At 35.2% G+C, this 15,360-nt stretch overlaps 1 protein-coding gene across 1 annotated transcript; it reads right to left on the bottom strand.

The window, feature by feature from the left end:
• Nucleotides 1–628: 628 nt before the first annotated feature.
• Nucleotides 629–1,168, bottom strand: LOC112093678. The gene has a single exon (XM_024172585.1). It carries the CDS (start codon nucleotides 1,166–1,168, stop codon nucleotides 629–631), a length of 540 nt encoding a protein of 179 aa, XP_024028353.1.
• Between the last annotated feature and the right edge of the window lie 14,192 nt (nucleotides 1,169–15,360).

Here is a 15,360-nt window from a genome sequence, read left to right as displayed (position 1 = left end):
AGTCGGCGTTTCTAACGTCTTGGTGGATAAGTAAAGTCGACGTTTAGAGCATGGCACATGACTTGGGAGTTGATGCCTTCCATGTCTGCATGCGTCCAGGTGAACACATCTAGATTTTTCTTTAGGAGCTCCTCGACCTCGATCCTAAGCGCCGATGGTAGGTCCGCCCCTATTTTTAGCACCCTCGTTGGTTCCCCCTAATCCACCTGGACCTCTGCTAGCTGTTCGATTGGTTGGGACTATGTTTCTTCCGTGACTCTAGGGTCTCGTCCTCAACTGGTCCCTGTTGCACCATTTTCGCCTCTTGTTTTCCTGGTGGATTGTACCCGTGAAGGGCATCTGTGTATGCAATCCTGGACTCGTACTTATTACTTTTCATCTCACCTACGCCATTGGGGGTTAGGAACTTAACCTTCTGGTGATAAATGGAGGTTATTGCTCTTAGCGCCTGAAGGGTCGGCCTTCCAATTACGACGTTATATTGTGATCCCCCCTTTATTACCACAAAGTTTGCCATCGTGGTCGCCTGCCTAGGCTTCTCTCCCATGGAGATGGGCAGTCGGATCGTTCTTTGGGGGATGACTGAGTCCCCTGTGAACCCAAATAACGGCCGTATTGTTTTCTCGAGTTACTCCTTTGGAATTCCCATTTTTTCAAAGCAATCGGAGTATAGGATGTCTACCGAGCTTCCATTATCCACGAGGATCCTGCCCATAGTATGGTTTCCAACCACTGCTTCTACAACCAATGCGTGCTTGTGGGGGAAATGGACACCATTCGCATCTTCTTCTGTGAATGTTACATCAGTGCCACTGAATTTTACTACTTTGGTAGTGGAGAGAGTCCAGAACCTCTCCTGGTATACCCCTTGCTTCGTGGGCATAACTCTTCTGCGACTTCCTGGAATCCCCGCCGAGATCCCCCAATGAATGGTTCTTATGACGCCGACCGGTTCGCGATCTTTTCTCCCCCGGTTATCCTCTCGACGTCGATCGTTATTTCCTGGGCTTTGGCCCCTTCTTTCGGCTTTGAACTCTTGCAACCTTCCTTCACGGATTAGCCTCTCGATTTCATCCTTTAGGTCGGCGCAGTCATTGGTGTTATGGCCGACGTCGCCGTGAAACCTGCAGTATTTGTTCTGATTCCTTCGGTTTGGATCTGACTTCATCAACTCTGGTCGGCGCAATAAGTTTCCTCATCCGACCTGATTGAATACTTCCTCGACGCCTATAGTGAGCTCGTGATAGGAGTCGTATCGTTGGAACGGCCGAGACTTTCAATTTTCCTTCTGCCTTGGCTTCTTTGTTTCTGGAGGGTTAGCGCTGATGTGGTTTGCTTGTCTATGTTCCCCTCACCTCGTCATTTTTTGTTATCTTGCTTTCCAGAGGTCGACCCCAGTTCAGCTCCTTTGTTTTTGTTGGATTTGTGTTCGGGATCATTTGCGTCACCTTCCTTGGCATTGATATATCCATGTGCCCGTGCCAAGAATTTTTTATAGGTGGCTGGTGGCTTCCGGTTGAGGTCATGTTTAAACGTCGTGCTCTGTTCCATGCTGGACAGGGCTCCCATCAGAGCCTCTTGAACCGTCATATCTCCTGTAGCGGCGACAGCTTCCCCGTACCTCGCGAGCCATTCTTTCAATGACTCATTTGGTTTTTGATATACCATCGTCAGGTTTTGCTTCGGCGGGATATATTTCTTCACCCCAATGAACTGAAGGGACAATGCTTCCTTCAACTCTTCCCAGCTGGAGATGGACTCTGGTTTCAGTGTCTGGAACCATCTTCGGGCGGAATCCATTAAGTGGTTTCGGAACGCTCAACACATTATCTCCTCGGCGTATCCATGCAGAAGCATGTGCCCCATGTACATTTCTAGGTGGTCGTTAGAATCCCCTCTGCCGTCGTATGGTGGGATCGTCGAGGATTTGTATTTGTCGGGTAAAGGCTGTGCCATGATTTTTGCAGTAAAAGGGTGATCGTAACTTCGGCCGGGGGTGATGTCGACGTTGACCACGTCCGCCACTTGTCCTAAGTTTTTCTGTAAGTGGCTCACCTGGTTTCTGACGTCTTTCTTTAAACCGGCGATGTCACCAGTGAACTTTTCTTCTAGGCTCATCACACGCTTCATAATGGCTTTAGCCTCTTCTGTCAATTGCAGAGCTAGCCCCTTTCGAGACTCTTGCCTCATTCAAATTCAGCTTATCCCTCAAGTCTCCACCTTCGTGCACTGACCCCAAATCACCTGGGATATTCTTTCCCATGTTTCGAGGTGGCGCTTCAAGATTTTCCAGGCCGGCGAGTGCTTTTCTCTCCTGGGAAACCCACAAGAGACCCCCGGGAGGCCCCCGGCGCGCCCCCAGGGTGATACGAACCCCGCCAACAATGTGACGAAACCCATAGCCAAATATGGGATATGATCTAAGATCTTCAAGAATTGATGGAAACTGCGACCCGTTGCTTAGCGAAGCAAGAACCTTGGTATGGTGAAGACGCCACAAACGAGTATGGAAAATTCTGTTTGATAAGTCAAGGGTGAACGCCATAAGGAAAACCTTGATAAGTTTGGAATAGTTCTTCAAGAACTAAAAAGAATATCTCACAAAGTGAATAAACATCAAAACTTTTTATTAATTTTCGTTTTCAGCCTTAAATAGCCGAGTATAAGCTGAAAAGGGTTTAAAAATTGAAAAGTCTTATTTTATCCTTAATGAGATAGAAGCCTAAAATAAGAAAACCTAAAAACAAGATAAACGCAAGCCCAAAGCTTATCCTAGGGAAGGAATCCAAATTTGACTCCAACTCCTTCCTAAAAAACGCCTAAAAGCTTATCCTAGGGAAGGAATCCGAATTTGACTCCAACTCCTTCCTAAAAAACGTCTAAAAGCTTATCCTAGGGAAGGAATCCGAATTTGACTCCAACTCCTTCCTAAAAAATGCCTAAAGATAATCTCTTAGGGAAGGAATCCGAATTTGAATCTAACTCCTTCCTTAAAAATGCCTATTATACAATTTAAATGTTTGAATTGAAACTTAAACCTAAAAAGATAGAATTATGATAAAGGCAAGTCTTAATCCGTAATTTGTCTTTATCCCGGGCTGGAAAACACGCCTAACTTCTTGAAATTCCCCCTTGCACGTGTATCCTGGATTGGCATGCAAGTTGGCCATGTAATGGCTCAATGGACATTTAAGACTAGTTGGCTCTCTTCTGGATTGACTTTGATGAGTATTTCTTGCATCTCTGATGTTCACATCACAGGGCACCCCTAGGAGACCCCCGGGAGACCCTCGGGAGACCCCCGGGAGACCCCCGGTGCACCCCCGGGGCATCCCCGGGAGCCCCTTGGCGCACCCCCAGGGGGCCCCCGGGGCACCCCCGGGAGACCCCCAGGAAACCCCCGGGAGACCCCTGGCGCAGCCCCGGGAGACCCCTGGGTGAACCCCGGGAGACCCGCAGGATACCCCTGGGAGACCCCCGGGTCACCCCCGGGACTCCCCCGGGACACCGCTAGGGCAACCCCGGGACACCCCTGGGGCTCCCTCGAGGCACTCCCGGGACACCCCCGCGGGGCCCCCGGGACGCCCGCAGGGCGCCCCCGGGAGACCCCCGGGACACCCCTGGGGTACCCCCGGGGAAATTAAGTGATGTTGTCATCATGGGGAGTAAAATACGTAATGCACTCTTTTTTCCTTAACAAAGGTTTTGTCCCAATGGATTTTCCTAGTAAGGTTTTTAATGAGGCAATTTACAATGCGTATTACAAGATATGTGTAATTTTTTTCCTACATTGGGAATTTTTTTCCCACATGGTTTTTTTTTCTAGTAAGGTTTTAACGAGGCACATTATCTTTTAATGGACATACAAGGGGGATTGTTGTAAATCTAAGATTTTATATGGATGTACATTAACCAGATTCTATGGTATCTTCATGGGATTAAGATCACAATTTATGAGATTGTAGTGTGCAATTAATTGAGATTATGATTGATTGAAATCTGACAATTACAATTATTTTGTAGATCTTTCTATTATTGTTTTATAGAAGTGTCTATAAATAGAGTCTTGGAGAAACATTGTAATGTTTGGAGCGAATCAAAATATTCTTTTCTTTTTTCTCTCAATTCTCTCAATTTTCTGAATTCTTTTGTTCTTGTTCTTTCAGTTCGTTACTTTCTTTTATTTTATAACAAATTTTTCTTTTTGAAGTAATATTTTATATTATTATAGAGGATTCAGGGAAACATTTAAATAATAGATTTAAAAAAAATGATATTTACGTAATAGTTAAAGAGTGAAGGAGACACCATAACCTAATGGAGGATTTGAATTTAAAATACACATTGAAATCTTTTTTTCTGTTTGATACAGAAGACACATCTACAATTTATGAGAAAACAAAGGCACATGTATAACTTGAGAGTTCCAATCAGTCTGAAGAAAGTACAATTAACAACAAAAACAGTAGTAATATAAAAATCAAATCTCAAGAAAACAAAAGCACATTTATAACTAGAGAAATACTAGCATCACTCTTTTTGTCACTTTATGTATTTACTGTTTGATGCATAAACTCCACTAATATAATATATTATTATTTCAATAAACAATGAGTTAATAGAGTTCATGTGTTATACAGTAAATGCAGAGAGTGATAAAGAGAGTGACAAAAATAGTGATACTAGCATTTCTTTTTATAACTGTTATCTTTGAACCCAAGTTGAGAACATTACACCTAAATCATTTATTGGATTCCAGTTTAGGAACTCCAAAGTTGGAAACTAAGGCCTCGTTCGTTTCACGGATTTGAGTTTTCAATTCGAGTTGAGATGTGACATTTTTTGAGAGTTTTTAACTTTAGTAAAAAAATTAAATATGATATTTTCTGAGAGTTTTTAACTGTAGCAAAAAAAAATTAGATGTGACATTTTCTGAGAGTTTTTAACTGTAAAAACTTAAAACTAAAAACTCAAATTGGTGAAATGAACGAGGCCTAAAATAGTTTGCTGGTTAATGTAATACACAATTTCTAGTTGTAAGGTTGTCCATGTTTGTTTGGTAGTCTAATCACTTCACTTTCTCTTCTTTACACATTCCAATAGTAGTAAGTCTTAAAGAAACTTGTTAAGTTTTAAAGATACTCGTTGAAATGGATATCATATTGAGACTGTAAATGAGGAGAACATTGAATATCTCTATATCACAACTATTATATCGGGTAAGAAATGTGTATTAAAAAATCTATCCGCCTTTTTCTCTGGTTTGTACTATACAAATATTGACACAGTTTAAACTCATGCTATATTAAACCATAAGTTTATTGATCCGAATATTTTTACTATTTAGCATGATCGGTTAGGCCATCTCGGATCAATCATGATGCGAAAAATTATTGAGAATTCACATGGATACCCATTAAAGAACCAGAAGATTATTCAATTTAAAGAATTCCCATGTGCTGCTTATTCTCAAGGAAAATTGATTACTAGACCATCACCAGTTAAAGTTGGGATTGAATCCCCTGCATTTTTGGAACGTATACAAGGTGATATATGTGGGCCCATTCACCCACCATGTGGCCCATTCAAATATTATATGGTTTTGATATATGCATCTACAAGTTGGTCACATATGTGTTTGTTATCAACTCCCAAGTTGGCGTTTGCAAGATTACTTGCTCAAATAATAAGATTAAGAGCACAATTTCCAGATTATGCCATCAAGACAATTCATCTTGATAATGCTGGTGAGTTTACATCTCAGGCTTTTAATGATTATTGTATGTCAATTAGAATAGCAGTTGAAGAGCTGTTGCTCATGTTCATACACAAAATGGTTTAGCAGAATCATTTATTAAACGCCTCTAATTAATAGCTAGACCATTGCTTATGAGAACAAAACTTCCCGTTTCGACATGAGGATATGTTATTTTACATGCAGCAATACTTGTACGCATCAAGCCATCAAGTTATCTTAAATTCTATCCATTACAATTGGCTTTTGGTCAGGAACCAAATATTTCCCATCTTAGAATTTTTGGATGTGCGGTTTATGTTCCGATTGCTCCACCATAACACACAAAGATGGGACCTCAAAGAAGGTTGGGAATATATGTTGGATATGAATCCCATTCTATAATAAAATATCTTAAACCAATGACCAGAGATTTATTTATGACAAGATTATCTAATTGTCATTTTAATGAAATATTTTTCCCAACATTAGGGGGAGAAAATAAGCAGCTAGAAAAGGAACTTAAATGGAATACATTATCATTATCTCATATGGATCCTCATAAAAAGTAATGTGAACTAGAAGTTCAAATGATAATTCATTTGTAAAATATTGTAAATCAACTGCCATATGCATTTACTAACCCAAAATGAGTTACAGAATCTCATATACCGGCTGCAAATGCTCCAATTCAAATTGATGTCCCGGTAGGACAATTTGTTAGTGCAAATGAAACTAGGCCACGCCTGAAGCGTGGTAGACCAATCAGTTCCAAAGATAAAAATCCTCGAAAAAAAATGAGCAATTAATCAAGATGGTCATAATATAGAGGTAAGTACTCAAAAAGAGTCCCAAGACATAACTATTGATGAAACTCTAGAAGAGGTCTAGGTACCTAAAAATAATGAAAATGAAGATATCTCGATAAATTATGTCACTATAGGAAAAAGATAGAATTGAAAAGGTATAGTTGTTGACAACATTTTTTCATATAATTTTGCTGTTGAAATAATAAAACAAAGCGAGGATGTTGCCAAAATCTGTTGAAGAGTGTAGACAAAGAGTTGATTAGCCAAAATGGAACAATCCAATCTGAGTTAAATTCATTTTCCAAACTTAAAGTTTTTAGACCTATAGTCCAAACACCTAAAGATGTAAAGCTAGTGGGGTACAAATGGGTTTTTGTCCGAAAACATAATGAGAAAAATGAAGTTGTAAGATATAAAGCATGACTTGTAGCATAAGGGTTTGCGCAAAGGCCTGACATTGATTATGAGGAGACGTATTCTCCTATGGTGGATGCAATTACTTTGAGATATCTTATTAGTCTGGCAGTACATGAAAAACTTGATATGCATTTAACGGATGTTGTTACAACTTATTTAAATGGCTCATTGGATAATGAAATTTATAAGAAAATCCCTGAAGGATTTAAAATGCCTGAAGCATGTAAAAATTCTTGAGAAATTTGTTCAATACGACTACAAAAGTCATTGTATGGATTAAAACAATCAGGGCATATGTGGTATAATCGCCTTAGTGAATATTTATTAAAAGAAGGGTATAAAAATAATCCAATTTGCCCATGTGTCTTCATAAAAAGGTTTGGATCAAAATTTGTCACAATCGCGGTGTATGTTGATGATTTAAATATAATTGGTACTCCATAAGAGCTTCCAAAAGTAGTGGATTATTTGAAGAAAGAATTTGAAATGAAAGGTCTTGGAAAGATAAAGTTTTGTCTTGGCTTACAGATTGAGCATTTGATAAACGAAATATTTGTCCATCAATCAACTTATACATAAAAGATTCTAAAGCAATTTTCCATGGATAAAGCACATCCATTGAGTACCCCAATGGTTGTAAGGTCGCTTGATGTAAATAAAGATCCATTCTGACCTCAAGAAAAGGATGAAGAGCTTCTTGGTCCTGAAGTACCATATCTTAGCGCTATCGGGGCACTAATGTATCTTGCTAATAGTATAAGACCAGATATATCATTTTCTATTAGCTTATTAGCAAGATTTAGTTCTTTTCCAACACGAAGACATTGGAATGAAATTAAGCATATATTCTGATATCTTCGAGGAACTGTTGACATAGGTTTATTTTATTCAAATGAATCTAGACCTCAACTAATTGGTTATGTAGATGCAAGGTATTTATCTAATCCACATAAAGCCCAATCTCAAACATGTTATTTATTTACAAGTGGAGGTATGGCTATATCATGGCGCTCAGCAAAACAAACTATAGTTGCCACTTCTTCAAATCATGCAGAAATAGTAGCAATTCATGAAGCAAGTCGAGAATGTGTTTGACTAAGGTCAATGACCCAACAAATCCGGGAGATGTGCGGACTTCCTTTAGAGAAAAAGATTCCAACAATGTTGTAAGAAGATAATGTTGCATGTATTGCTCAACTACAAGGAGGATTCATTAAAGGTGACAGAACGAAACACATTTCACCAAAGTTCTTTTTCACACATGATCTTCAGAAGAGTGGTGATATAGATGTTCAACAAATTCGTTGAAGTGATAATTTGGCAGTCACCAAAGCATTGCCTACTGCAATTTTTAAAAAGCTGGAGCACAAGATTGGAATACGTCGACTAAGAGAAATCAAGTGATGTTGTCATCAGGGGGAGCAAAATACGCAATCCACTCTTTTTTTCTTAACTAAGGTTTTGTCTCATTGGGTTTTCCTAGTAAGGTTTTTAATGAGGTAATTTAGAATGCGTATTACAAGATATGTGTACTCTTTTTCCTTCATTGGGAATTTTTTTCCCCTAGTAAGGTTTTAACGAGGCACATTATCTATTAATGGATATACAAGAGGGAGTGTTATAAATCTAAGATTTTATATGGATGTCCATTAACCAGATTCTACGGTATCTTCATGGGATTAAGATCACAATTTATGGGATTGTAATATACAATTAATTTAGATTATGATTGATTGAAATCTGGCAATTACAATTATTTTGTAGATCTTTCTATTATTGTTTTGTAGAAGAGCCTATAAATAGAGCCTTGGAGAAGCATTGTAATGTTTAGAGCGAATCAAAATATTCTCTTCTTTTTTCTCTCAATTCTCTCAATTCTCTTGTTCTTGTTCTTTCACTCTGTTACTTTCTTTTATTTTATAACAAATTTTTCCTTTTTAAGCAATATTTTATATTATTATAGAGGATTTAGGGAAATATTTAAAAAATAGATTTTTTTAAATAGTTAAAGAGTAAAGGAGACACCATAACCTAATGGAGGATTTGAATTTAAAATAGACATTGCAATATTTTTTTCTTTTTGATACAGAAGACACATCTACAATTTATGAGTTGGCGTGGAAATTGGAATGAATAAAGCTACAATCAAACCTTTGAGAGCTACAATCAAACCTTTGAGAATTCCAAATGAAGAAAGTACAATTAACAACAAAAACAATAGTAAAATAGAAACCAAATCTCAAGAAAACAAAAGTGCATTTATAACTAGAGAAATACTAGCATCATTTTCTTTGTCACTTTATGTATTTACTATTTGATACATAAACTCCACTAATATAATATACTATTATTTAAATAAACAATGAGTTAATAGAGTTCATATGTTAAATAATAAATGCAGAGAGTGATAAAGAGAGTGACAAAAATAGTAATACTAACATTTCTTTTTATAACTGTTATCTTTAAACCCAAGTTGAGAACATTACACCTAAATCATTTATTGGATTCCAGTTTGGGAACTTCAAAGTTGGAAACTAAGGCCTCGTTTGTTTCGTGGATTCGAGTTTTAAATTCGAGTTAAGATGTGACATTTTTTTAGAATTTTTAACTGCAATAGAAAAAATTAAATGTGATATTTTTTGAAAATTTTTAATTGTAAAAACCTAAAACTAAAAACTCAAATCGGTAAAATAAACGAGGTCTAAAATAGTTTGCTGGTTGATGCAATACACCATTTCTAGTTGTAAGGTTGTCCATGTTTGTTTGGTAGTCTAATCACTTCACTTTCTCTTCTTTACACATTCCACCCCAAATTCGAAACGGGAAATTAATGAAAATTTGTGTTGACATCATAATTCTTGGACCTATGGCACGCTAGCTTACCCAACAGCGATGTAAAATATGTAATATCAAATTTCCCTCTTTATATTGGTCTCATCAACAACCTTTCTTGCACTTGACTCCAAAAAAAATTTGCTGTCGCTTTTAACTATCATCTCAATATTTATATAACGTTTTTTAGTTTAGGTGGTGGGTCGTAGTCATGCCTCTCCGACCCTGAATCTAAAGTTAAAATCCAAAAAATGAAACGCAACTTTTATGGTAGGCCATTTATTTACCCTATCAATAAATACAGTTGTTTTAATTAACTGTTAGATTAACTTCTTAACAACTTATTTATAAGTATTCATATTAAAAATTTAAACCGCAATGTAAATCTACTTTTAATCATAAATCAAACTATTAAAAAATTAAGTCAACAGTTAAAATAATAGTACTTATCGGTAATATTATTCTTATCATAAATTGTCGAAAAGAATATATATATATATATATGTGTGTATTTATTTATAACGGGAATTCGGTCCTGAAATTTATTATATATGCTTGGAAAGTACAACATAACAGTTTTCATGTTCAATTATGAGCATTTGATTTCAAACTGTATATGATTCTTCTTGCATTACCAATCATGAAAAATGACTTCTATTTGCTAAAGCTAATCGAACAAGTTAAAAAAGTTTTGACTTCCACCATGTAAATGTACTACTTAGGTAACTTGCCTCGTTAGCAAAATTATGAATGTGTTTTTGACTATTTTCATTCCACTATATAATACATTATTATCATAAATAAATTTTTTTTTGTTTTTAAAAATAGATAGATATGGACTACAACACGTATGTCATGGTTTCACAATCACATACGAAATGCAATTGCCACATATATATATATATATACGAAAATAGTAGGAAATAGGCCAATATGAAAAGCTTAAAAAAGTATATAGACCAATTTTTAGTTATAGAAATTAATAGGCCATAACTTGTCAAGTTATGGTTCATAACCAGATAAGTTATGGACAATAACTTGTCAAGTTATGGTTCATAACTGGACAAATTATGAACGAAAACAGTAATTTAGCCTATTTATTAACTTCTATAAACTATTGGCCTATTAATTTTAATTTATCTCAAGTTTTAGTCTATTTCTCTCTTTCTTTCATATATATACTATTTGAAAAGGGCCGTATAGCAGCCAAAGTTGATTAATAATACCATATTAGAAAAATATTGGAATTTCATATTATCTCTAGCTAATTATGACTGATTGAAACCTATCTACGTCATTGGAATGAAATGTCTTGAGTCACACTTAGCCACAATAGTACTTAATTGAAACAAGTCATTCTACCTACTCAATAATGTGCCATTGAATTCGTCAATTCCCAACGGCAGTCCATATCACAAGTTTTGGATATATTCATAACTCTTTTGTGTGTGCCAAATATTATGAGGGCCTAATTAGGTTTCTCAAGAAATTTATATAATTTTCTTCTCCTTGATGATTTTGTTCTCTTGAAATAAGCTTCCTTTTCACGTTTTGCTTGCTTGCCGTTTAGGTATTTCTGCCGTTGGAGAGTGCGAAGTACATGAAAATAAGAGCTTTATAACTCCCCTAAAAAACAAGCACTATCGTCTTCTTTGATCTCCTACCGAAATAAAACCAAGTCCTATATTGTTTGCTATTTACCAAATAAAAAGATCATGACTCACAGAAAGGTTCATTCACAAGGAAGCATACCCTTTTTATGGGAGGACAAGCCCGGAATCTCAAAGGTCACAAAACAAGATTGCGCTAAAGATTATAGGTCACAAGCCCTTGACTTAACATCATCAAAATCATCACCACCTTCAAAGGCGCAACAATTTTCTCTGCTTTCCGATGGCTCGAAACTAGTCTCCGCGACCAACGACCTATTAAAAATTCCGCCCCCTCCATGCCTATCACAGCCTCCGAGCAGAAGCAGCTCAGCGAAGGGCCTTCGGTGGCAAGAAGACCCTTTTCTTCTAGCTTACAAGGAGTGCACCAAGCCTGTGAAAAAGGGTAAGGATAATGAAGACAATAAGAAAAGATCTAAAGTGATTATGAAAAGCATGTTTATGTACTTTTCATGCAAGAATTCTTGTGAAGTTAGAGAAGACAACTTCATCAAGCTTACTCAGCTTCCTGCTCTTCCAAGGCAGAAACCTGAACGTTTTATGATCGAAAATTGGTGATAATTTGATAACCTAGTCTTTGTGATATTACATACTTATCCTATATTATTTTACCACGCTATGCTGGTCTCTTTGTAAGAGAACTCTTTAACTTGAATATAGTAATATTTTTCATTTATATCCTTATGACATTGATTAGCTCTATTGGTGTTTTGTTTTAATGCTAGCTCTCTTTTGTTGTGTGTGGTTTGTTTTGTATTTTCTTTGTAGAATAATAAAGTCATTTTGAAGCTCTCACAATTCCCCCTTCCGAAAAAAAAAAGAAAAACAACATGTTGAAGAACATATTTGAGTGTTATTTGACTATGCTTGTTTGTGTTTGATTGTGAATTGGTTCCTCATCAAACTGAATCAGAGGGTAGAACTAGAGTTTTTATTTTATTTTATATTTTTTTTAAGACTAGGTATTCCTTTCGTTGACTTTGTATACTATAGATATTGTACCAAGATCCATATATCAGGTATATATTTGTCAAATTATTTTGATCTATATAGTATGATATCCATTAGATTTCTTGACATTTACTTCTTTTAACTTCCGAATCTGAACAAAATATTCAGTACTGATCTAATGACGACAGTAGGTAATTGGTAAAGATTTTGAAACTGGCTTTTCTTTTCTTTTTTCTTTTCTTTTTTTTTTAAAGCGAATTTCTTGTATTGCTTGTGTATGGAAAAGGGGAAATTCAGCGATTTTTTTTTTTTTTTGAGTTGTTGCTGAGATCCCTGATTTACTATACAAAGTGCTTGGTCCATCCCCAAAATTTGGTTGCTAATGAATGGTTGTTAATTTTTTTGGGTGTGGTTGGTTACTCCAGTATTTATTCCTCAACGAGTATCGTTATTTTTAATCATAAAATATTGATCTGACGTTTTTAATAAATTGAGTAGTAAATTAAAAAACTTTATGGTATTTAATGAAATTAATTTTTATCACGTTATATTATTAAATTGTTATATTTAATAAATAAAACTATTAAGAACTCGTCCATAAAAGAGCCATCAAATCTTTATGCTGCACATATAACCAAAATTCAAACATCAAACATGCATAAAAGCTAAGGAAACCGAAGAAAAGATTGTGGTTCTTAACTCTCAGGTAATCAATATCAACTAATTTGTTCATGTCCAATTGGCACAGACGATAAAATGATCTTAATGAAGTTGTCAAATAGATCTTTACATTTTTTTTTTTTTTTTATCTTTCCATTTTACTCAAGTCTAATTGGCATTCCAAAGATTAAAGGTTAACCAATGAAGATTAAAAGCAAAAGTTAGACAGTTTCTTCTAATCCCTATCAATCAAGTAGGACAACAAGAAGAACGATTTGGGCCCACTACCAACTTTTGTTCAAATCATATAAATTCCTTTCTCGCCAGCTATTAAAGATAGCAAGCAAATTGGAAACTGTGGTAACTGACAATTGAAATATATAGGCCTCTTTCATTTCACCGATTTGAGTTTTTAGTTTTAAATTTTTACAATAAAAAGTTCTCAGAAAATGTCACATCTAACTTTTTTTGTTACAGTGAAAAACTCTCAAAAAATGTCACATCTCAACTCGAATCCGCGAAGTGAACGAGGCTATAATTTCTTTAATGGAAGAAGAAAATTTTGATTATTTAGGGCAGCTATATAATTGGGCCAAGAAACCCTAATTAAGAACTTTCATTTAGATAATGACATCCTTGAAACATACACAAACATTTTTTCTTTTTTTTGGGAAAAAAAAAAAAGAAGAAAAAAACGCGCGCACACAAGCGTAAATATGCTCGGACTAATATTCTTGGATATTTATAAACTTTTCCGGCCAGGTTGTTTAGATGGAAATATTGAATCTTCATCAAAATAAAAATGGAAACATTGAATTGAATCCGTAAAGCAATAGAAGAAAAGAGAAGTTAAATATTATAAAAAGAGTCCCACGTCATTTAAACATAAAAATGAACATAAATTTAGAAAGATATTTAGCCAAGAGCCAAACAATCTCAAATGAGCGCAAAATTTGTCAAATACAACATTAGTTTCTAAAAGAGCACTATCTTGCAGGAATGTGTAACGGGCACCCCACTTAACTGCATCTTGATCTTTTAGTCTGAGTCTTTCTGATTTAATTTCTCACAAATATGAACATCTCAAAACTAAACCTCACTTAACTGCATCCTGATATTTTAAGATTGAATTAGTCTGAGTCTTTCTGATTTAATTTCTCATAACTTTGAACATCTCAAAACTAAACGAATTGGAAAAAAAACAGTATTCTTGTCGTCCCTTGATCAACTTTTATTATTTACAGCTCCAAAAAATCAATTTTCAATTTTCTCAAGATTTATCTATCTTATCTATCTCTAAAGCGCCATATAGTTATTGTATTGTTGATGGTAAAAACTCGCTCAATAAGCTAACTTTACCAGAGTTGATCTTACGCGTAATAAACAATAAGAAAATAAGAACGTAAAAAAAAAAAAAAAAAAAAAAAAAAAAAGGAAAAAAAAAAAAAAAAAAAAACGAAAAAAAAAAAAAAAAAAAAACGAAAAAAAAAAAAAAAAAAAAACGAAAAAAAAAAAAAAAAAAAAACGAAAAAAAAAAAAAAAAAAAAAAAAAAAAAGGCCAAGAGAAGGTGGATACAAGAATTACAGCATCACAACCACGTATATAATTCTTGACGGGATTCTTATTTTTCCTTTTAAAAAATTAGCTTAATTGATACGTATTGTTTTCACATGCCTTGGTGTGTACTCCCATGAAACTCTTCTATGATATCTTGAACAAGTTTGGAGCTCGATGTGCTGATGATTAGATCCCTTGAACAATGGTTTATCATTGTTTGCCGAAAAGTACAGTGGGATGAGAAAAATGGAAGATATATTTGCAGTTTTTCCCTTTTGTTTTTTTTTTTAATGAAGCTCTTTTGTCCTATAAAAAATAATTATATTAATTTTATGTATAATAGACAATTTTGTCAAAACAGAATCAAACTTATTGCATTTCATATGTAGTGTGTGCAAAATTCTTACCAAACTAAGGCATTAATATTCTTTTTCATTCCTTGGCATTGTTATTATTGTCAATAAAGTTTAGAGATGTTGAAACGGGCCGGACTTAATGGGATAACACGAGCATGATTAGTTAAAAAGTAAACAAGGTACGACATGACATAAATTTTAAATAGGCCTAGCTTACAGTTTATTAAATGGGTTGGGTTTGATGCAGTTTTTATGCACAAACATAATAAGAGTACGACACGCTAAGAATATAGCACGAGCACAGACATGTTAAAAGCACATAAGAGCCCAATTAATAAAGAGGAAGTATAAAACTAATTTTATTAATATATTT

The sequence above is a fragment of the Morus notabilis genome, unplaced genomic scaffold (assembly GCF_000414095.1).
Source record: "Morus notabilis unplaced genomic scaffold, ASM41409v2 Scaffold679, whole genome shotgun sequence".
NCBI classification, from domain to species: Eukaryota; Viridiplantae; Streptophyta; class Magnoliopsida; order Rosales; family Moraceae; genus Morus; species Morus notabilis.
Note: the sequence above shows the minus strand (reverse complement) of the source record. Positions and strands in the feature narration are given on the sequence as shown.

Excerpts from the sequence above, each read along its gene's own strand:
- LOC112093678 (XM_024172585.1), bottom strand. The coding sequence starts at position 1,168 with ATGAAGTCAGATCCAAACCGAAGGAATCAGAACAAATACTGCAGGTTT.